Raw genomic sequence first — 23602 nt, 5'->3', positions numbered from 1 at the left:
GTAATGAGACCTTGAGTTGGGCTTTTATGATATTCACAGTCTCTTATTATTCAGATTTAATGATTTATTTTTCAAAAAATATGGCTCAGAAACATTTCCTGTGACACTGCAAGTGAATGTAGATTAGTTAAAAGGTATTTATGAAAGCAATTTGAAAGACTAATTTCTCACAGGCTGAACAGTCAAAATACTATTCCTGATTGGCAGATAATACCAGCTCCTCTAAATTAGATGCTGTAAAAATATCTCATTAGAGGGAATTTAGCACTTTTGTTTGTTTTTTTTGGAGTGTACCTATCAACACCAAGTTCAGTTGTGATGCATTCCTGTTGTTAGTCTGATGACTGTAAAATACATTTTGGAGGTGTAATAACTTCACATTGAATTACTCCAATAAAAAAGCTGTTATTCTTAATATCAAACACAACTGTACAGAATGTTAATAAACAGGGGGAGATGTATTCTGATCTCAATAATAAGGGCTGTTTATGCATCCCTCTTCTTAGTGAGAGCATCAGTGTCTCTGGAGAAGAACATAAACTGCTGTCTTGTGTACTAAAGTTTATATTTTTTTTGTATAAGTAATTTCTTTTATTATTGACTGTATCTGTATTATTGTGCTGTTACTGTTGCGTTTGTGTTTTCAGGGCAGAGCCGTAACCACTGAGTCACACTCCACAACAAAAGAAGTCAGCTCACGTCTCAGTTGGGGTTGTGAACTACAGTTTAAGAATACCAGGCATTAGAGGAATTACAGGGATGTTGAAGTGTTGACATGTCTTGACTTTAAGCACGCTAGGTTATACAGAAGGGATCAGCATATAGGAACATTATCATCTCCTAAATCCCTTTGCTGTAAACTTTGCACATTTGATATGCCAACATCCACATACTATAAACTGGCATATTTTCAGCTGTCCAAAGCAGGTGTTAGTTATGTATTATAACTCTAGTTCTATGATCACACACTGAGTCCTCTGATAGGTCTCTTTACAGGAATAGTTCAGCATTTAGGGAAATACTCTTTCTTGCAGAGAGAAAGTGAGATCAGTCCATCAAATGTGAAGATCCAACCAACAGTTGGGTAGCTTAACTCAGCTAGCCTAACTCTTCACAAAAAGCCTACAAGTGCCTCCAAAGCGCAACAGTTATGCTATTGTTTTGTTTCTTCTCTGTTTTAAAACTGAATGTAGACATGAATTTCTTGTTTTGCCTGGTGTTATATGAGGGGCTATTTCTAAAAAGACTGAAAGACTGAAGGTAGGACGAAACAGTTAGCCTGGCTCTGTCATTAAACATGAAGCTACAGCTAGCAGATGGTTAGCCTAGCTTAGCATAAAGACATAAAGCAGGGGAAACAACTAGCCTGGCTCTGACTGAAGATAAAGTCCACCTACTAGCACCTCCTAAAGCTCACAGTGGGACTATTTCTTGTCCAGTTGCACTGGCTTGATGCCCTGCAGCAAGCTTTAGTGCTACAAGTAGCTAACTGGCTGCTGGCTATAGCTTATTGAATATTCAGACATGGGAGCTGATAAGAAGATCAATACCTCTAACACTCTGACTGAAGTGCTTACATTTTTCACCTACACTACAACTTGCATATACATGATCAGCCAATCAGGATGAGGATCACTAACTCTTCAGTGACTGGTGGATGTAAGCAGGGATACTTCTTAATGGTGCTCCCACATACACTGTAAAAAGCCTGAGCTCCAGCTGGACATTGTACAGTCAAACAAGGATGACTTACTGCCCGAATAGGCCCCACACAGGTATGAAAATATGTAATCATCCTCCTGATGCTTTTGGCATTTTCAAACCGTTACTTAAACAGGAATGAACTAACAGCCCATCCTTAATTATAACTGCCTGAGGGAGTAGATGCAGAGGAAAAGAGGCTCCAGACTTTCAAACATTGACGCATCAGAAGCTGCCCTGTATGATGCTCACCGACTTGCTCAAGGGCACTTTTGAGGGCAGCAGAGGGGGAGGAAACACTGTTACTCATCTGTCCTCCTACACATATTTTATCAGCCAGTCTGTGAATACAAGCCAATGACCAAAAGAGGTTTTGTAACCTTTAGACAGCTGTTTCTCCCATCTCGAAACATGTAGGCAGCTATACCTTCCTTACAGTACATCTTCTAACAACAAAGAACTGTCAAAAACACACAAGTCCTGTACAAAAGTTCTGAAAAATGTTTCTAAAACACTGAAGTGCCAACGTAAATCTAATAATTCAGGGTGGTTTTTTTTATGGGCTGCGGGATAGAAAGTCCCACAATAATAAATCCACTGTACAATACAATGCATTTTTGTGTGGCACCTTGTGACCTGTTTGGCAGCATGTGGCAGTGGCACATGGCGTGGGCTGCTGTCCAGTCATGGCTGTTGCAAAAGGGGTTGGGGTCGGTCATGGGCATCTTCATGGAGTCCATGGTCATGTTACGGTTCCCATCTGGAGACAGACACCCTAGAGGAATGAAAAAGAGAGATTTTAAATTCCCTTTTGGGATCATTATTCATCTACTATTGGTTTAGATGGGTAAAAGGATGGTCCAAGGTCAAAACCAGAATTAGATTTAAAGGGTGTCTGATCTCTGGCTTCCTTTTATGACAAAATCGCTGTACTTTACTGACATGAGTGCTTTGTGATCTCCACTGTTATTTCGATTCTTCTGCCTTTTGTCAAAAGAAAAAGGAGTAGTGAGGCCACTCTGACCCTGAAGTCAGTCTGACTCTATATGGACTTTTACAACACTGTCTTTTATAATACATTCCTCCTCATGCAGTTGTTTGCTCAAGTTCTGCTCACAGGTTCAACAGCCTGGCCCCTTGGTACTTCCTGTCTGAGTGACCTAAGACCTCTACTCCAAAAGTTGCAGTTGCTCTGACAGATACCACACACACACACACACACACACAGACCACTTTATTTAACTGATAAAAGTTAAATGTTGGACTTTGGAGTGAAAATCTTTCGACTTATAAACTTGAGAATGGAACCTGTTCATCCACTTTCTTACAACTTTCAAGTTTGTTAAAAGATCCTAAAGGACTGCAGTTTAGAAAAAGAGGTGAACTCACAACAGAAATGTTTTGTTTTGCACAAAAAATTATTGGTCATTAACAGTGATATGTTAACTGAAGCAATATGATGCCAATGATTTGCATTTGATTTGAACATTTGTTAAGATGTTATTTCACTTTCCTCATTGTCTGCACTTCTCTGTACGCTACCAAAACCTCCAGTTTGGTTTTAATTTAGTTCAGCCAATTTCTGTTGATATATTTCTACATCACAAATATATTAGATTGTTATTAATCTAACTGCTACTGAAATATTAAGGATTTACATTTTACAATAAAACTTCTTTAAAACTAAAATCACATGTTGTTTTGCAAAGAATGAACAATGGTGCAGCTGTAGGTTAAATTCCACTTGAGAGTTTTACTCCTAAGTTCCTACATCATTCTGTAATGTAATTCTTAGAAGTTTGATAAATACAGGCCCTGACCAAAGCTCAGCCTGACAACACAAAGGCATAAAGCTGTACACATATCACATTACCTCAGAGCAAAGTACAAACCCAGATATTACTTCTGTGGCATAAAAACACTGAACGTTCTCCAATCTACTAATACAAACGCACACGTAAGCTACCACACAAAACCTCAGGCTCATGGTTCTCTGCCAAGTCCTAAGTCTTGCATAGAAGTGCAAATATATTCAGATCCCCACAGAAAAAAAACCCTGCAGTAAAGTCAACAGGAACAAATCATACATCCACCAGCAGCTCATTCTCCTGATCTGGAGTTCATTTCACATTTCTAAATACTCTTACAACTCTTGCTGGTTGTGCTCTCCCTGACAGACCTTTAAATTAGCAAGCGGCAGCAGCTGCTGGCTGAGCCACAAGCCTGTCCTCCTCTTCCCTGACACGAGGTTTAGCTGTGGTAACGCACCGTCCAGCACTGGGATTTTATACCTCAATAAAGGTTTTGCCAGTGCCTGTTTACTTGTGCTCACCATCTGTGTGCGTGTTCACCCAGTGTTCATGTTTGTGTTTGTCTGAGTATGAAGACACCGGGCTAAGCTGTCCCAGTGACAGAGCTGCAGCTTCTCTAAGAATAGATTTATAAACAGAACACCTAGATGTTTTCCACATGCCTGTTTAACAATTGTGTGATTGTGACATTTCATAAACATTTCATATAGCCTGGCCACAGCTTGACTGTTTATAATTAACTGTAATGATTAACGCTGTATAGCTTTGAACTTTGTAAACAGGCTTTGACAAAAAGGAAACCATGCTACCAGCGTGCTTGTCATATAGCAACAGGAGTGTTTTGCATTGCCTTTCATTCTCTTAATTAATATTCTCTGAAAAATTCCACTAACACAGCAACAGTACCCCTGCTCAGCCCCGCTCATTAAAAGTTGTCTGTAGGTTGCCATGGCAAGGCCCGATAACACATTCACTGTTGTGGTGTTGCTATGTTAATGTTCCTGACAAAAGCTTCACAGGCCTGTTAACTGCTGACAACCCTATTAGCTGTCCTGCTGACTGGATGGCAGTACACTCAGAGCAGAGATAATACTGTGGGAGGAGAGGGGTGGTGAAACATAAAAGTTTACTACATATCCATGATCATTTTAAAGCAGATTTACAGCACAAGGAGTGATAAGAGTAGAAAGAAAGAAACTAATGCAGGGTTGAACAACAGACTGCCCTCTGTCGTAAAGGTAGTTAGATGTTGATGTGGACTAGAAAAGTGGCCCAGTTGGGCCACTGCCCAATAGCCTGACCTCTATCCCTCACCCAGTGACACTGTTATTTCTCCCCTGCGATCGTCCCACTCGCCACATTTTTTTAACAAATCCGACTGTGTGCCAGCTCAGAGTTAGTCAGAGCGTAGTGAGGCGCGCTTGTGGGCGATGGTACTTTGAATTACAAAGCAACGAAAAGCATCAGTTACCCATTAGTTGAAAAATTATGAATCATCAGTCTTCACAAGACTTGTACCATTTGTCAGCAATAAGGTGCTCAGAGCTGGCTGAGTTTTTAAAGGCACCAACAGTTACAACATACACATGCTGATGATGCCAACAAATGTAGCCAGTAACACCACAGAAGCTCGGTTTGTAAAATGACTAGTTGACAACCATCTTACGCTAGTTATATATTCTGTTTATAGAGCACTTTTCAAGATGCTCACAGCGGCTTCACATGGCAAATTAATTACATTAAAAAAACCGTCCATACTTGGCGTCACTTGAGGACAACTGAGGTATGTCCATCTGCTGTGGGAACTGTGAGATGTGGTTGAAAGCTCCAGAAAAAGCTGCTACATGAACCTTTAGTTCAAGATAAAGATTGTTTTTGTCAAACTTGGCTCGGCCATTCACAGAGCTTAAACCACTGTGGACTGACTCTCTCTGTGCCTCAAAGAACATTTGGTTAATTTTTTTCATTATGCTATAAAGTTTAAAAGGTTGAATCACTGAAATTACAAAAAAAAAATATATATACAGTATATGTATATATCTATACACACACGCATTTATATATATATATATATATATATATATGTATATATATAGTGTATGTATATATATATATACGTAAATATTGTTTTTCACTGACATCTGATGGTATCTCTCCATGCAGTTAGTTTATCTCTCTCTACCTCAACCCCAATAAAATGGAGGTCAATGGAATTTTTTATATGGAGCTCACAGCCTGAAAAAAATGCCCTTGTTCCTGTTTCTTGGAAAGAAGAAAGTAGTCTATTTAAACAGTTCTCTGCACACCTTTCTGCATCTTTGCTTTTGTGTCCTTCTCTCTCTCTCTGTCTCTCTCTCTCTCTCTGTCCATCTATACAGCCTGTATAGGTGGATACAGATACTAGGTCAGAGATGAGATTCACACACAGACTTTATAAAAAAGACTCTTCCTCGGTACTGTAAATAAACACTTACTGTAAGTCCCCTCGGGGGGATTGGAGGTGGGATGAATGTACACTGTTCAAATACATCTATTGATATTCCCACAGCAGCAGTCACAACTATGACTGTTTCTACCTGAACATCCAAGGTAAGACCAAAGGCTGAGGTATAGTATACTCTAATAAAGCTAAAATAAAGTATTTAAGCCTTGATTGTTGCTTTGACATGGCTGCAATTCAACTGTGCAGTGTGGAAGATATATAGTATAGTGAGTATAAAGAACTTATTGTTGGCAGGACTAGATAGTCACCCTTTCTTAACACCTGCATGAGACTGATAACATGTGCTCTACCAGAATCTATCACTATCTCTGTCTTTTCTTGTTGATCTTTGTTCCTTTACAGACACAAGAGGCTGGACCAGTGAGCGCTGCCACCACGAACACCAATCCATCTGCTCATTTAAACTCATCCACTGCCAGGATGTGAGCAGAGACGTGTATCACTGAGCATGGTCAACGGGGATCAACAGCTGTGTCGCTCACATGTTATATATATATATATAAGATATAAGATACATCTATGTATGTGCATACACCTTGTTGTCTCTGGTAAACACAGGTCATTCTTACAAGCTGAACATTGACCTTGTTGTCTCTGGTAAACACAGGTCATTCTTACAAGCTGAACATTGACCTTGTTGTCTCTGGTAAACACAGGTCATTCTTACAAGCTGAACATTGACCTTGTTGTCTCTGGTAAACACAGGTCATTCTTACAAGCTGAACATTGACCTTGTTGTCTCTGGTAAACACAGGTCATTCTTACAAGCTGAACATTGACGTATAGTCTATTGATGAGTTGATAGATTATGCAGAAAATAAATGAAAGATTCTTCTTCTTTGATTATTTTGTGTGTTGAGTTGTACAGAGACAGTTTTCTCCAAGTGTGGGAGAGAAAAAAGAAAAGAAAATGCTTTTAAATGAAAGAATTTCATTTCATATTGTTTTAGTGATAAAAAAATCTGACAAGATACCAACAAATGTGGTGTTCTGTAACCTAAAAAACAAGATGTTACAACATGATGGGAATAATAAGACAAGTATTTTTCTGTGTTCTTTTGTGTTTAAAAAAAAAAAAAAGAATCTAACTAACACCACCGGCTTCAGCATCACAGTGTCAGAGTTTATGAGACAAAAAGAAAGTTCAGTTCAGTTCATATGAAAACAGTTTACTGTGCTTGTTCATGTACATGTGCTTGTTATTCTATGAGGAAGTTGATATTTGGGTCACTGTCGTGTGATACATTAACAATAGACCTGTTAGATTATTAACTACATTTCAACACAACAGTTGTTATCAGCAGATATGGTTTTATCAGCCATCAGGTTCAGAAATTTAGTGACATCAAGAGGCATATCAAAAGTACTATACATGGTTGTAAACGACCTACATATTAACTTAGCTGTATACTTAAAAAATGCTATTGTGGCAGAGGGAGTGAGACGGGAGAGAACTATATTTTTAGTTGGTTCAGTAGAAAGGGAATGAACTACACTACCTGGGGAATTACACCCCAGGAATACCAATGACCTTAAATCCACAGTCAAACAAGGCAAAGACTCACAGACTGAAGGGGCGGAGACGTGATTCAAAATAAAAGTGTTTTTATGAATCAAATAAAAGAAACCAGAAGACATCACTGAATCACAGGCATCAGTAAGTAGTTGGAAACAGAGTGGAAACCAGATAAAGCTATGAAAGTATTTCTGTAACAAAAACTAATTTAAGATATGATTACAATTTTTCACAATTAGAAGTTATTTAAAATGTACTTCCAGTATTCAAAAGAAACAAACTGGCTGTTGACTGGGGTGGATGTCTGGGAGAGCTACTGTATACACCACGAGTGCAGTCAGAGGCTGGCACTCAGTCCCCTGAAATAAACAAAGAAAAAAAAAAAACTACAAACAAGGTTAACCGAATGATTAAAAGATACCAGTTTGTTAAAATGCATATAAAAAGCAGTGTCTTAACATTTAAAAATGGTGAGCAATTAATTTAATCCAAAACTTTGCAAAAACAGCAGCAGGTGGGGACCTACAAAGGAACAGAGTATAATTACAAATTGACATAATTACTTATACAAGTAAAGGTAAAATGGGGCGTGAGATTCACAGGCAGATTGGCGCAGCATCGGCAGTAATGTGGGCATTGTACCGGACCACTGTGGGGAGGAGGGAGTTGAGCCGGAAGGCAAAGCTTTCAATTTACCAGTCTGTCTACGTTCCAACTGGGAGCAGGTCCTGTGGTGGACCCAGAACATGCTGGGGAGACTACATATCTCATCTGGCCTGGGAGCACCCAGGGGTCTCCTAGGAGTAACTGTAAATCATTGCTGGAGAGAGGGACATCTGGACTATTTGCTTAACCTGCTGCCACCACAACCCTGTGAAGATGTATGTCGACTGTGTGATTGCACGATCCAAATCTTCATCAAAACCTGCCATTGTCAGTGTGTGGGTTGGTAGCTCGGAGGTTGTTATTGTTTTCCATAGCAACGGAAATAGGCGCCCAATGCCAGGCTTATACCCACAGTTTACATCCAGTGAATCAGACTACCCAGTCAGCAGCAATGTGTATATAGACCTGCCATATTCGAAAGGCATTGCATTTGCGTAACACACTTTCAGGTGTCAAATGTTTTGTTGGGGCTGAATGTGTAGGTGATGTCCATTGAGAAGGATGTTCAACTCTGAAAAACTCTCTCCACTGGCAAGAAATCTTCAAATGGTGATGAATTTGTCGTGTTCATGTCAACGAGAGATCTGACAGGTCAGGCAGGGCTTTGCTGGATGTTCTGGATCAGGACTAAAGCAGACGTGGTTTTTGCAGTCCGGACCCCTCAGCTCTGAACTCCTTACCTGAAGATCTGGTGCTGCAAAATTTGTCACAACTTCTAAATCACTTCTCCAAATGTATCAATTAAAAAAAAGCTTTTTACTAATGTTAGTGTTTTGTTGTTTTATGCTTAACATGATTTATCAGCTCATGCAAAATACAGTCACATATTGTTATAGGCTTTACAACCAACTTTACAACCTCCTTTACAAACACAATAATAAGGCCAATTAGTGATATCAGTAATACTGATATGACTGCTACAGCCATGACCAGAATGATACAGTGAATTACCGCAGTAATGTCAATGAGGTTACACTGACAGTTCTCACTGAAATGTGAAAAAATAATATTGAGTTTAAAGGTATCTATAATGGAAATGAACAGATTATAATCTTTAAAAAGATGTTTATTGGATTTTCTGTATGAAAGCCATCACATTCATTTTTCAATGAATGTGAAAATTAAGGGAGGGTTATAATGCTATTTGGTCATTTTGAAAAGATATTTAAGTGTTTTTCATGGGTTTAATTTGACTGTTTTGAACTCCTTTTGTACATAGATTATTGTGCTCTCTTCACAGTCTGGATTTTATGAAGGCTGTAGATATTTTCTACATTTAGTCGGTCTGCAGGAATAAACACCTGTTTTAAGGCTCACACGGTGAATGTGTATAGAAAGCTGTTTATTACCAGCTAAGAAAAGCTGCAGGCTTTTGATAGAAAATGCATTATGTTGTCACATTTATAACAGCAGTTAATAGATAGTTTTTTATTTTTTAAGGAAAAGAACGATAAGTAGAGACCATATTATACTGACAATGAACAGCCTTCTAAACACAGTGTTTATTCCTGCTGTTTTAATGTAGAAACCTTCCACAGCCGTCATACAATCCAGACTGAAGAGAGTACATGACTTCCCCTGAACTTACACATTCAGTCAATTATCAGCAAACTGTACATACACGAGTTCTAGAAAGTCAAACTATACAGCATTATGGCCCTCCCTGACTTTTCACCTTAAATGAAAAAAAATTAAATGGATGGCTTTCATTCAAAGACTTCATTAAATAACCTTAATAAATTAATATATAATCCCATTTCAAATACCTTACTCAAGTCTTCATAATTTTTTTGTCAATCACCCAAGTCAGTAGGAGCTGTCAGATCTGCCTCTCTGAAGGAAAAACATTAATTAGTGTGTGATTACTTTATTGGTCATGACTGTATCAGTCACATCAGTAACACTCATCAACATTTCCTTATTGGCATTGTGAAATTAAAGGAGGCTGTATTTGAGAGATGAAACACAAACACACTCACGTTTAGATCAAAGTGCATTCATTCACGTGCTGCACTGTACTCTGCCTATGGTTCAGGTGTGTATATAAGGAGCAGAGCAGCCTCCTCATTATCACTGCAGCATTAACTGATACCTGACCAGCCTCAACTCACAGCTACCTGACAGGTAAAACTCCTGCTCTCTCACACTCTCATTCCACAGCGGTAAATTTGTCTTTCTGCTCTTTAACTGCTTTGACTCTCTCCGACTCCCACCAGACGCTAAACCACTTCATCATTGCTCATCCTCCTCAACATGTTCATCATGAAGGCCCTCGTGCTCCTCTTGGTTTTGCTCAGCGTTGCTCTGGATGTCACAGCTCAAGCAGGTCAGATTAACTTTTCATACCATTTCCAGTCTTAAGTAAGAGTTGTGCAGCTCCCTGTGTAATCCAAATCCGAAAAACCCTATTCTTCCCCACAGAGAAATTGCTTTGTTACAACTACACAACACGCAATTTGGAAAGAGGAAGTAAATTTGTAAAAACTACTGTTAAATAGTAATTTCATAGTTATAAAATAGTAAAGTAAATCAGAGACAGATGACATGAAGCAGCCACTTCCTTTTGCTCTCCTTCCAGGTGGAGTTGTTGAAGCCGCACCACAGGAGGTGAAAGGTGACAACCAGGGTAAGCTGCTCTCACAAAGAAAACAACTCTAACAAAACAAAAACAAACAAAACATGAACATTTTGAACAGACTGCACATCAGACTGTAACAGAGCTCCTGCTTTTGGTTTTATTTTCTCTCAGTGGTAGAAAATGAAGTTGAAGAGTTTGTTCCTAAAGGTAAAAAGCTGAAAGACTACAGTAATTCACTACATCCTGTGTCATATTAGTGGAAGATTGTGATCATAATGTGACTTTTTTTCTCTTTTTTTTAGGGGATGGGTCTGAGGTATTTTCTGCTGGAGAGATGGCTTCATCAGCTGAAGGTCTATTGTCTTTATATGAATCATTGAACACTGACTCCTTCTATACATTCTAATGAAATTAAATCAGTCTCTTTTCTGCTCCTCCCTCAATCTCCTCTGCAGGTCGTTTCTTCGCTTGTCCCACTGGTTGGACCAGATACAGGAATGGCTGCTATCTGTATGTGACCTCTGGCAGAACCTGGAGCAGTGCTGCGGTAATTTAAATCCTTTACTCAAAGACAGAACGCTGTTTTTATACTTTATTTCTCTACTGTTCATCTGACAGACTGACTTTCCCTAACATAAAAATACTCATTCTACATTTTATCACATTAACATAATATTTGCATGTGTATGCTTGTACCACCTTCAGGCCAACTGCAGGAGTCTGGGAGCCTCCTTGGCTTCTGTCAGTGACGTGTTTGATTACAGTTTCCTGCAGGACCTGACCATGAGGTCAGGAAACTCCGTCGCCTGGATGGGAGGATTCTACTTCCAGGTTATTTACCATCACACATGTATCCATCAAACTGCCTATAACAGATGATTCACCATCTTAGTCAGGCTAATAAAAAGTCTAATAAATGTCTGCTGTTTGTTAAACTTCACGTTTTATGTCCAGGGCTGGAGGTGGGTGGACCAGACCCCCTTCACATACAACTACTGGAACTCACAGAATACTGTCAGCCGCTACCAGTGCGTCTACCTTAATGCCAGGGGTGAGACAGAGCATTTCCATATGTCACATTTATTCTTTACTTGTGTTCAGATAGCTCCATACATGCTGTAATGATTACATTTTTAAAGGTTTCATAATCATCTCAGGTAATCATAGACTTGTGTATCTATACACAATATTAATGATCAAACATTTTCTGTTGCAGCGGGCTGGTCCAATCATGACTGCAATAATGGATGGACATCCATCTGCATGAAGAGAATTGATACCTGCTAAGCGTGACAGCAGGGCGCAGCTGTCTGTACTGATCTGAATCATAATCTCCAGATAGTGATGGAGGGCATTTGGAGTGTTAGCAAACACAGCCTTGCTTTGATTTTAGGATAAAGAATGTGACTGTCCTATGACAGGATAATGCTGTATTAGTGCTGTGTATTTTAGCAGCGATATACTTGTTGATGTCTTCATGCTACAAAATCAGACTTGTAAAGAGGTGGTGTTGATGATCTATTTTTGTTTTTTTACTTTGGAATATATGTTTACGATAGCAAAGTGTTTATAAGAAGTTAAAATTTATGACATAAATGAATAAAAAATAATATTCAACATACAGTGTTACTCTTGTGCCTTTCATGTGTTCTTCATTGAACCCTTATAGAAATCTAGAATGTAGAAAACTCAATCAGAATATTTGAAAGAACACCCTTTTGTAGTTCTTCTGTCCTACAGAGACCGAGGAGGTTTTCTACACATGTAAATTTAGTCACAGGACGCGTTACAGCCTTTGTCCAGTTGGCTAACCAGTTTGGCCTAAGACTTGCTCTTCAGATATCCACAGATAAAGCATTATATGCAGGGTCAGATGCTCTGTTTTCCAGTAAGCCCATCACTACCGATACTTTATTTGCACTTCACCCACTGAATAGTTTGCAACATGTACAATAATATATCAAGATTGAGCCATCTTTCTTGAATGTTGTTAATTCAGCTTGGGATTCTTTTCAAAAGTTCTGGCACAAGTTGTGTCTCAGCAGCTTTCTGCCCACAATCTACCAGTATTTTTTTTTCTCCTTTTTAGTCTGCCTTTAGGGCCTGCCACTCCACTTACAATTGATCTGCTTACTATAGATTCAGATTCCACCTTTGTGCTTCTCTTACTCAATCCTAGTGCAGCTTTTAACACCACAGATGATTGTATATTCCCAGACCAACTGGAAAAACATTTTGCGATCTCCAGCCTACCTCTAGGTCTTACTTATCTGATGGAACACTGCATTTCCTACAATACTACTACATCCAGTGTAGTGCATGAACATGTTCAATGATCACCGTTCATTGAACGCATTCATTGAACGCATTCATATTTTTTGTGAATGCTGAGCTTCTGTGTTATACAATAATTCATTTAGTTTGGGAGTGGCAATGATTTGGGGCTGGTGATGGATGGGTAGAAAAAGAATAGCGGCCTATTTATTTACGGAACAAATGAACATGACGTAGTTCATTTTTGGAACTGTGAACTTGGTTAAAAATTTTAAAGAAATGAACTATGAATGTGAGCTTGTTCATTTTAAGTGTGAACTGGCACAACACTGACTACATCAGTATTTTTTGATATGAAATTTGGAGTACCCCAAGATTCTGATCTTGGCCCTCTGCTCATTTCTCTCTACATTTTAACTCTTGAAAAAATTATTTGCAAATATTGAATACATTTCTTTTCTTCTCAAATTATCAAATTAGAATCCTGCTTGTCATCTGTGAAAAGCTGGATGTCACGAAATTTCCTGCTCCTATGTTCGGATAAAACTGAGATGCTGACCATTGGCCTGTCCTGACATAGACACCAGTTTGCTAAAGTAAAAGTAACTCTCAATAACTATGTGAGTTCTCAGCCAAGAACCTTGGTGGTGTTATGTCTCTTTTGAGAGAAGATTCAAAGGTCCAATGGCTTGGAGATTGGGTTTTCATAGAAAATCACAAGTAAGGAAATCTTGATCTTGATAAGTCAACAATTGATGAAATCTGGAACAAATGGTGATTTTTTAATTTATTTATAGAAACAGCAAAATATCTAAATTTTACAACCCTGAGAACAGTTTTAATATTACAAAGTAAACCAGAGTCATTTCAAAGAAGACTTTATCTGAATCCATTTGATGTTATTTTATCTGCCAGATATTTGCTTTTCATTTCATCATGCTCATATCTGCTCACATCATCTGTCAGAAACAATAGGCAGCCCCAGTAATGTGAAAATCCAATTCACCCAAAGAGCCACCTTGGCTCTGTGAAGCTGTGTGTCTCATTAACAAAGTCACAGTTGAAAGCCCTTACTTTTAAGCTGGTGATTCAAGAGAAGATTGTCAAAGCAGGGTCAAGGTTAAGGCAATGTCTATCGCTGCTGCAAATGAATCAAAATGCAGCAGTGAGAGAAATGTGGAACAACTCTCATCTCATCAGTCTCAGCTGGTTGCCACTGGTTGAGTTTGGTTTGTCCAAAGGCCAAGTCAACATGGAGGTACCATGCTGTTCCACTCAATCATTTCTGTGAAGCATGAATGATTGATTCTGTATTGAGTCGTGACTCAGACACTGAATAAGTCATTAAGAGGGCTGAAATTATATCATGTCAACTAGACTCTGCAGGAGTAACACTAATACTTTCAAGTGAAAAAGGACCTCGTAGACATGGGTCATCTTTTGACTTCCCTTCCTGACTGTTTGTCCTGACCTACATTATTGTAACAGAATAGTATTAGTATTTTACTACTATTTTACAGGTTTCACTGTGTTCGGAGAGATTATTACATCTAAGATAAAACAAGACTAGGTCAAAACCTAGTATATGACTGAACTGCATCTTGTCAATCTGCAAAATTGTATGTAGTTCAAAACTGTGGTGGAACCGCTGTTAACAACTGACATCACTGCGTCATATTTGCATTCTGCCTAGTCACAGCCAGTTTTATCCCTTTATCTGTTTGCTTCTCTCCTACTCTGTGTGCTCACATATACAGTGTTTCAACAGAGTCAAATTCCCAATGAAGCTGTTCTCATTTATGACTGAAACGCAGCCCATTAAGACTACATGTGCACTTCCAAGCCATTTCCAAACTGCTGCTCTGCTGCTGCTAAAATCCTGATTTCATAACCGCGACATCATCTGACAAAATCACCAAACACATAAATGAAAGACAAAGACTGTGCTGTGATTTCAGCCATATTTACTTGGAAAATGATCGCTCAGAGAGAAAGTTAGATGAGACAGAATACTTTCTCATAATGTCTCTCACACATCGCCCAACCTCTGTCTGGGTAAAAAGCTGCTGATCCGCCTCTCTGCCACAAACTGAACAGAGTAGATGCAAGAGGGCATTCCTGTAAATGCTGCCCTAAAAGAACCTGTTTGTGCCAATTCATTTTGAAAGAGCAACGAACAATGGTGTAACTTTATGATTCAGTCATAGGACATTCGAATTAACAATGATGTAACTTTATCAGTCAGTCATTTAGTTGGTCAGTGATACTGAACTGGCTTTGAATCACAGTGTAACATATCATCACAGTAATGCTGGAATTATGCCTTTGCAAACCTATGAACAGAAGGGTGTTATGGGTAATCGTCAGCAGCAGACACTCACAGAGAAGCTGACACACTCACTTTCCAAATGTCAACAACGCATTGTGTGGACGTGAACGTCAAAGCAAGCTGGACAGTTGATTCAGGTCTGGTCTGAGGTGTGTTTAATTCAAATTTGTGGTTTGCCTGAGGTGGAAGAATTTCCTGCAGTATATTACATTTCATTTCTCTGCCTCTGATCATGAAATTTATTTCCATTTTGCAGTCAGAGTGTACCCTCTGCACATACATATAACCCCTGATACAGTTTCTGTCAATTTGGTCTGAGCCCCACAGCCAATGGCTTTGAATCAACTGACATTCCCTTTGCTCTGTGGAAGCCAGCGGCCAGTTAATTATTTATCATACACTTAAAGCAACAGGTAGGAAACTTCATATACAGTATTCCTTTATTTTATTTTTATCTTACCTCTGCAAAGCTCACAGCTACGTGTTTGAACTTATTTCCTTTCCAAAGTCAAAACGAATGTACAAAATGAAGGAAATAGTCCTTAAATGAAGCTGCAGCCAACAACTTTTATAGTTTAAAATCCTTCTTTCATCTTTCTAATTCTCTTGTGATTGGCAGATTCAATAAGGCGAATGAATACAGGATGATGTCTGGCTTATTATGGTATCCCTGATATTTTAAAACTGATATTGACAGGCCATTGGTCTGTCTGAAGGGACTGTGGTTAAAATGAATTTGTCAATAGGAAGCTGATTCCCCCTGTGCCCCGGAGTCATGAGCTTGTGAACTCTGAAGACTGATTTCAGACCAAGGCTTTGCTGATCTCCTGGACTCTTTGATTGGCCTTTAGCGCCACTAAATGCTCCCTCAGGGGCGGTGGGGCTGATGGCCGGGGACTATTTCCTTCACAATGAGGAAGCTTTCAATATCAAACCACTAACCTAAAAGGAGAGGAGGAAAGGGAGACATTGGGAGAGAGAAAGAACGGCGGAAGCTGATGACAGAAGTGGGATAAGTGAAGTATGATAAATTAAAAAAAGAGGCAATATCTCTGCCGTCTATCTCTTTGAAATTACATTTTAATATGATATTGGCTATCTGGTCGTGAGAAGAACAACCACATTACTGCAAGCTCATTACATCAAAATAAAACACTACACAATTTTCCTTCAAGGGAAAATTACACAATTGGTCACATAATTCAATGTATAGTTATTGTAAAAAAAATTTGCATACCAGTATGTACTTGCATGTTTACATCAATTGGGGATGGGAGTTGGGGTTATTATGTTCCTTTTGGTATGATGTATATAAGATGACATCTGATCATTTACATGGAAAGAGAAACCTCATGGGATCTCTGTACAAGTGCATTCATAATCATGAAAACACACAGCAGGCACAATAAAATGCATGGATTGCAAAACTGCCTTCAAGTAGTGGATGGCTTCTTGACCTTACTGTGTGTGTGTGTGTGTGTGTGTGTGTGTGTGTGTGTGTGTGTGTGTGTGTGTGTGTGTGTCTTTATACATCCACCTCACCTACAGACAACATCAGCACAACCAGGCAAGTGAAACTACATCAGCACAAAATTTGGATCATCCCAACTGAGAGCAATCCATCATAAAATTACCAGGAGCCAGTGTGGTGTGTGTCCATGTGAAAACAACGGCAATGAAACCTCATGTAACCAGAACATTTTGCACAATTGCAAGAACAGTGTTGTGAAAAATAAGAGTGTGGAGGTTTGGATGGTGCATGAATGTTTTAGTGTATGTCTTCAACAGTGATGGCACAGATTTGGATCCCTTCCCATACTTGTTGTCAGTCAACTTTGAAAAATCTTAATTTTCAGTCAACAGTCTTTCCTGAACCATTACCATACACTCTCAGCTGAGTAAACTTACATACATAAGTTGCCACTTGGATTCTGTAAATATATGCCAAATGTTTCCCACACATGTAATATGCAGATGTGAAGTAGTTGCATAAGAACACTTGTGCATTTTATTGCAGACACACAGGAATATTACGTACACACACAGTTTCTCCTATACATCATCCTCTATATCAGTGGCTCCCAAGCTTTTTGACTCATGGCCCACTTGAAAATCTCAAAAATGCTGGCGGCCCACATCAGACCCCATAACAATACAAGTACGATGTGGTCACAGTGATACGCCTCAATACAACGAAAAAAAAAAAAATGAAAGGAGGTTTTTAAACATTTTTAAAGGTGTTAAATATAATTTATTTTCAAGACATCTTAAAACATTATTTATTTTTTCATTTTTTTATTATTCAATTTTTTCACAAAACTGTACAGTCTTGCAATACCTTCATGGTCCACAGGTTGGGAACCACTTCTCTATATCCTGGTCAATCAAACACTGAGCCTTCCTACATGGTGCACAAACGCAAAGACAAACACAAACACAAACACAAACACATAAATATTAATACTGTATATCTTCCCTTCCCCACTGCTTTGATCTGTTACTTACTAATAGGTCAAATAATGTTGTGTTGCCCATACTATACATATAGACCTTAGCTCTTCACGAGAGAGACAAGAAAGGCAAAAGAGGAAGTCGAAGAGCATAAAGTCAATGATCCTCATGAAAGGAGTATATACTATCATAGTTTAATGAAATATCAGGCTAAAACTACATTTCATGTAAAACTTAAGTGGGAAAATGAATTGAATATCGCAATGAATATCAGAAGAAGACTGGCATTATGTATGTTTGTAGCACTGCACGCATCCACAAATTCAAATAAACAGGGAGAACTTAATTGGAAAAACCTAATTAATCTCTTTATTACACCTCATATAAAAACCAAACAACTCCTAAGGCAACAAACATGCTGGAGGCATTGTGCCCATACAGATGCAATTCACACACATATCTTCTGGAGGTGTCCAATAATAAAATCCTTTTGGGAAAGAGTGAACTCAGTATTGAATGAGGTATTAGGATAAACATTTTCCAAAAAGTGTTCAATTTTATGGAAAAATAACTAAACAGGTGCTGAAGTGAGATAATTACTTGGTCAAAATTCTGCTCCCACCTGGTGGGAAGGCCATTACAAGAAACTGGCTGGCTAGGGAGCCACCCACACAGGGACAGTGGTTAGATAGAGCACAGGGAATATTTGTGATGGAGAAAATGAGTTATTCTCTGAGAGTGAGAAAAGATTAGTTTAACAGAAAATGGAAAAAATACATCGACAATATGTGATTTTTTATTGACAATAATGTAAATGATTGTGTAATAGTTTAATAAACAAAATGTACTGTAAACAATAATACTAGCTGTAACATGTAACTACCTCATTGCAGTCGTATCTTCTGATGTTATGAGTCAGTTTTATTTGTGTATTTATAAAGGCAATAAAGACTGAGGTGATACAAAAAAAGGGGTAAATACAGTTGAGTATTTACACTGACTAAATACCCATGAGTGGCTTCGTCGCACTATGACTTTAGGATTATTGACTGTGACTGAAGGTGTGATGTAAGTAATGCAGGTAACACTGAAACCGTGAGACTGCCACCAAAGTAGGGATTGCATCTGGTGGCAACATGCATTAACAGTTTCACAGTGCATTAATGCATCTGCTCCTCTGTCTGTGAGGCAGGTTGGCCGGCACTGACCACTGACATGTTTCTGTGTGAAATACTGTCAGACACTGACAATAATATCCTGCAAAGGCATAATTTTATACTTCGAAAAGATCATAATAGTGAAGGTTCCTGGATGTTTTCAGTGTCAGGGGTATATAAACTTAAAGCATTTGACAATTATTTCAAATTCTTTGTCGTAAACCTGCAATGACACACAGTAAATGGGGTTGGCCAAAATATTATCAACACCTCAAAGGTAAAGTCACCACAGCTGCTGAGCTGAATAAACATCTCCCTGACAACAGTGTAAAAAAAAGCTATTTAATCAACTTAATGAGGTCGGATTTTATCATGGGATTGAAGTGATGGATGACATTAGATGTAGTTAGGTGTACCTAATAAACTCCATCTACTGTGTGGCTACCTGCAGCCATACAGGTAATATTTTTAATAGACAAATATTCTGATTATTAGCTGTTTCACATAAGGGTTTCACCTGACCATTACTTTCAAACAATAGTCCAAACCAAAAGATGCTCAGTTTAAAATTGAAGAATTATGTCAGCACTGTTAAATACCAACAATAATGCATCACATCTTCTAGATTTCATAGATTTACTGGGTGTACCTAATAAACACACAAGTCGGTGTATGTCTAAGACAAATCAGGATCATCTACCACAGTACTCACACCTTTATGAGACAGCTGGACAATCGGATCGCTTCTCACACTGTAGCAAATAACTACAATAGCATATTTTGCAACAATCTACCATAGAGTGAATTCTTGTTCAAAAACCAGATTTGCAAGTCCTGGTTATTGTTCCATTTAATTACAATAAACATCTCTTTCCTAATGAGAGTTATTTAGAAAGTAGACGTAAGAGGAGAAAGCCGTCCTACTGTTTGTGGAGTGGTCCTGAGGTGTATACGTTCGCTGTTGTTTATATCAGAGGTCATTCTTAAATAAGTGCAACACAAATTCTCTTGTTGTTTTGTGTCGTTAGAGAGCAGCATTTGTTCAGACACTCAACTGGGGCTTTTCTTCTCATTGACCTGAATTGGCAGAGAGGGTGCAAATACATTCTCCCTGGATGTGTGTGTGTGTGTGAGAGAGAGAGAGAGAGAGAGAATAGAGATGGGAGAGAAAAGCCTGGCTCTCTCTTATATCCATATAAATCTCTTCCAGCTCCACACTTCAAACAATCAGCAGTGCATTATGAGGTTTGAAATGGACACGACTGATTGATCCTTTCTCCTTCTACCCTTCAGGGTCTACTGCCAAAGACTGTGTCTTCATCCCCAACAATTAATCTAATAAGGCTTAATAAAAGCATCCATTACCGAGGCGGCGGCATCGACAGGCAGGAGGAGAGTGTTTACCGATGAATAATCAAACGCGGGAAAATACTGATTGGTCTGCTGATCCAAACAACCTCCAAAGCTGCCACATTATCAACCATGTATTCAGCCAATGAGGTGGTCCTCATCAGTTTTCTGTCAGTCAAATTGGAACCTTCAGCCTTTAAACCATCATCCACAGCCACATGGTTTGTGAAAGTAATAATAAGAAGGAAGAAATACCACATATTAATTCTCACAATTCACATTTTATATTTTGTAAAAAGGCAATGGTGACTCACTTTCTAGCACTACATTCCCAGCAGAATCAACATACCGTTATTAAACACACAAACAGGATAGCAGAGCGAAAATTGCCGTGGCTTGCAGGGTTTATTTTCACTTCCTCAGCGCTTCAGATAAAGCAAAACACAACTTCAGGCAATGTGAACACTGGGGAACAGGTAATTCTGATGTGTTCATTCTCTGTCTTGTCTTTGATGAGTTGCACCACTGAGGCAAGGAGCATCTTAGTAAGTTTTCTCTGATACCTTCAGGAATGCAGCGAGGAAAAAAACAGAGTCTAGAGACACCACCTACGACTGTCTTAAATTGTGAATATACCACAGACACAAATGTCTTTTGTTTTAATCCAAACACACTAAATAAGAAATAACTTCATAAAAGAGTCATTCGAGAACCTGTAAACATCTGTGTTTTGAGACTATCTTCAAGTTATTTGACGTTTCATTTTCCATGTTTTTTCACTGAGATAATTTCTCAGGTTTTTCCGGATGCCCGTGGCCCAGCTTGTGTTGGTCCCAGCTCTGACAACACAACCATGCTCAGCCTGCTGTTTAAAAAACAGAAATATACAAGACTGCAGACAGTATGACAGCGAGGGTGGTAACGTGCTACGAAGAGAATTTGTTTGGTTTGACTTAAAACATGTCTGGGCCAGTGGGAGTCAAGAGATTAGAGAAGTGGATTTACTGCTGAAAGCCACTCCTTTGAATTTCCAGGCTGATGGGGAAAAATGTGGGAGGAGAGACCAAACAACTAACACGCTCACCTCCCTGAAATACCATCGATTAGGCCTTGATGAAGGAACTTTATCAGCGGCTGCTGCAGTGGAGCTGCTTAAGGCCCAAAAGTTGTACAGTGAATGTGTGCAGCTGTGCAGCTGTGTATGTGAAGTAACAAAGTGTGTGCACGTCCAGGCGAAGTCTCCAGGTTGAATTAAATAATTACAGCAGTAGAAATGAGGCACTGTAGCTGAATGTTAGACAGATATTCTATTTTCTTGTATAAGTCCCAGTAAAGCAGCAATTTAGTCTCTGTAATATGGTGCCTTTCAGAATGATACAGATGTGGATGTCATGGTTTTGATTAGATTGCTCAAAGGTGAGCAAGTCATTGGAGAATAAGAGCAATGTGGAGTTGTAGAGGACGTTTTTCCCCCCTCACCTGTGTTGTTACTGTAGATCAAGAGTTGAAGGATGAAGGACAAACTTCCAAGTTTTTGACAACTGCTAATCCTGCTAGTGACTGTGACCCATGAGGTAGCAGGTAAGGCTGCTGTTCATATCTGATTGGATAAATTTGTGTATAGATCTTTTCTGCACTGACATTACATACCTGTACACGGTTATTCAGGGAAATACAGAAACAGATGAGATTCCATTAACATGAGTCAGTCCAAAGGTAAAAAATGAAGTAGTCCAGTACAGAAACTTGATTCACAAAACCTAGACTGCTAAAAAAATTAAGTTGTCTGTTGTGCTAAAAAAAATGCACCACCAGTGAAAAATCAACATTAAGTCCCCATACGAATTATGACACAATGACAAAGCATATAGAAAATCTAAAGAGTAAAATTGGAAAAAAGGACTCTAAAATACATAATAGAAAGCCCAAAAGTAATTTAACAGTTACACATTAATGTTGCATTAACAACATATGAGCCACAGACAGCTAGCATAATGGTTTGAATAGCAGAAAACAGATGTTCACGTCATATGGCAGGTAAAGATGGGAAAGATTCCCATGCTAATGACTTCCGAGCGTTCATGTTATTGGACAACTCAAGGCTGTTGAGTGATTGCAGAGGTGGTAGTGTGGGAGTCAAAAATACTGCACACTGACACCATATCAATTAAATGTAGGTTTAATTACAATGAACAATATGTGACACATCCATATTTGTTTTGTTTTCAGGCACTTCTGTATTAGTAAATGCCAGGTCGGACATATTAGAGCTTAACAATCATTATAATAATCCAAGTTTCCCAGTTGTAATGACAACTGGGATGATGATGTGAATGCTACTTACACATGGGGAACTGGAAATCACATATTACAGGAAATTCCAGTATGTTGGGAATGCAGCACAGGTCTACCTACAGATAATGCTCCAACAAGGGCATTTAGGGAGCAGATAAAAGAAGCCAAAAGATGCAACTGCTTGAGCATAAAATTCTGTGACATGCTCCGCTGACAGCAGGTGAAATCTAAAGATTAGTGTTGAGAAAACTAACAGTGGAAACTGAAGCTTGAATCAATTCACAAATTTCACTGAGTCTTTAAGCTGAGTGGATAAATAATGAGACTCGCTGCTCTTTCTTTATCTGTGTTAGACTGAGCAGGTGCATGCAGGTGAAAGCTGGAAACCCTTCATGATTTCATGAATTAAATCCACTTGAATCATGATGCTTAGCCCGTTTCCACAATCAAGACATGGGCTGAGCACAGCAGGGTGCAGTTCCACCTGGGAAGGAGTTAATATTTGACATGAAAGCTGTGCTGAGCAGATCGAAAACGTATACTTTAATACCATTTAATTTTCTGACCATGCACTGATAACACAGATTAAATGATTCCGTACCTGTCATCAGGCTTGTATTTTTTCTGTGCCTATACCAGCACTGTCCTCGGTGGCTAAATCACAGTTGACCAGTAAAACCTTTAACTTTTCTCATTATCACTGCTGACTGCAAGTGCTGGAGCAGCAATCAAGTGGATGTCTGTTCACAGCGGCCAATTCACAGCCTTCTACATGATTATGGAGTCGCAGAGGTGTTTGGTAATTAAGTGGAGGAGCTCTGAGGTCCCGGAGCTGGTCAGCATCAATCCTGACAGAAGCATGACACCCAGCATCAGGAAGAAGGAAGAGCAGGCCGGTTAGCAAGGACAGCTTCTTCCTGCTGCTCTCGCTTACTGTTCACCCTCAACTCCCCCCAACCCCCCCAACCCCC

The 23602-nt window shown here is 39.0% G+C and overlaps 1 protein-coding gene, 1 long non-coding RNA gene and 1 pseudogene across 3 annotated transcripts in view; 1 reads left to right on the top strand and 2 right to left on the bottom strand.

The window, feature by feature from the left end:
• LOC111648294 (ecto-NOX disulfide-thiol exchanger 2-like) overlaps positions 1 to 2475 on the bottom strand; it is a 35241-nt pseudogene extending 32766 nt beyond the window's left edge. Inside the window, exon 1 of the transcript XR_015436635.1 lies at positions 2330 to 2475. The product of XR_015436635.1 is annotated as an ecto-NOX disulfide-thiol exchanger 2-like (transcript). The remainder of the gene's footprint in view (positions 1 to 2329) is intronic.
• A 7754-nt stretch (positions 2476 to 10229) lies between these two features.
• LOC111648253 (ladderlectin-like) lies at positions 10230 to 12398 on the top strand. The gene is made up of 9 exons (XM_023398088.2): positions 10230 to 10321; positions 10414 to 10523; positions 10776 to 10823; positions 10947 to 10982; positions 11078 to 11128; positions 11231 to 11322; positions 11481 to 11606; positions 11730 to 11826; positions 11992 to 12398. The coding sequence occupies exons 2-9, from the start codon at positions 10451 to 10453 to the stop codon at positions 12060 to 12062; spliced, it is 594 nt and encodes a 197-aa protein (XP_023253856.1). The 5' UTR covers positions 10230 to 10321; positions 10414 to 10450; the 3' UTR covers positions 12063 to 12398.
• A 4078-nt stretch (positions 12399 to 16476) lies between these two features.
• The window catches only part of LOC111648256 (uncharacterized), an 84022-nt gene continuing 76896 nt past the window's right edge, over positions 16477 to 23602 (bottom strand). The window contains exon 4 of the long non-coding RNA XR_002760101.2: positions 16477 to 17779. This is a non-coding gene — a long non-coding RNA (uncharacterized LOC111648256). The remainder of the gene's footprint in view (positions 17780 to 23602) is intronic.

This window comes from Seriola lalandi, unplaced genomic scaffold, assembly GCF_002814215.2.
Source record: "Seriola lalandi dorsalis isolate HSWRI2012SDOR001 ecotype SW California unplaced genomic scaffold, Sedor1 jcf7180002054972, whole genome shotgun sequence".
NCBI lineage: Eukaryota > Metazoa > Chordata > Actinopteri > Carangiformes > Carangidae > Seriola > Seriola lalandi.
Note: the sequence above shows the minus strand (reverse complement) of the source record. Positions and strands in the feature narration are given on the sequence as shown.

Excerpts from the sequence above, each read along its gene's own strand:
- LOC111648253 (XM_023398088.2), top strand. The coding sequence starts at position 10,451 with ATGTTCATCATGAAGGCCCTCGTGCTCCTCTTGGTTTTGCTCAGCGTT. Across the intron at positions 11,129-11,230 it reads GATGGCTTCATCAGCTGAAG|GTCGTTTCTTCGCTTGTCCC; the intron begins GTCTATTGTCTT and ends TCTCCTCTGCAG. Across the intron at positions 11,607-11,729 it reads TGGGAGGATTCTACTTCCAG|GGCTGGAGGTGGGTGGACCA; the intron begins GTTATTTACCAT and ends TTTTATGTCCAG.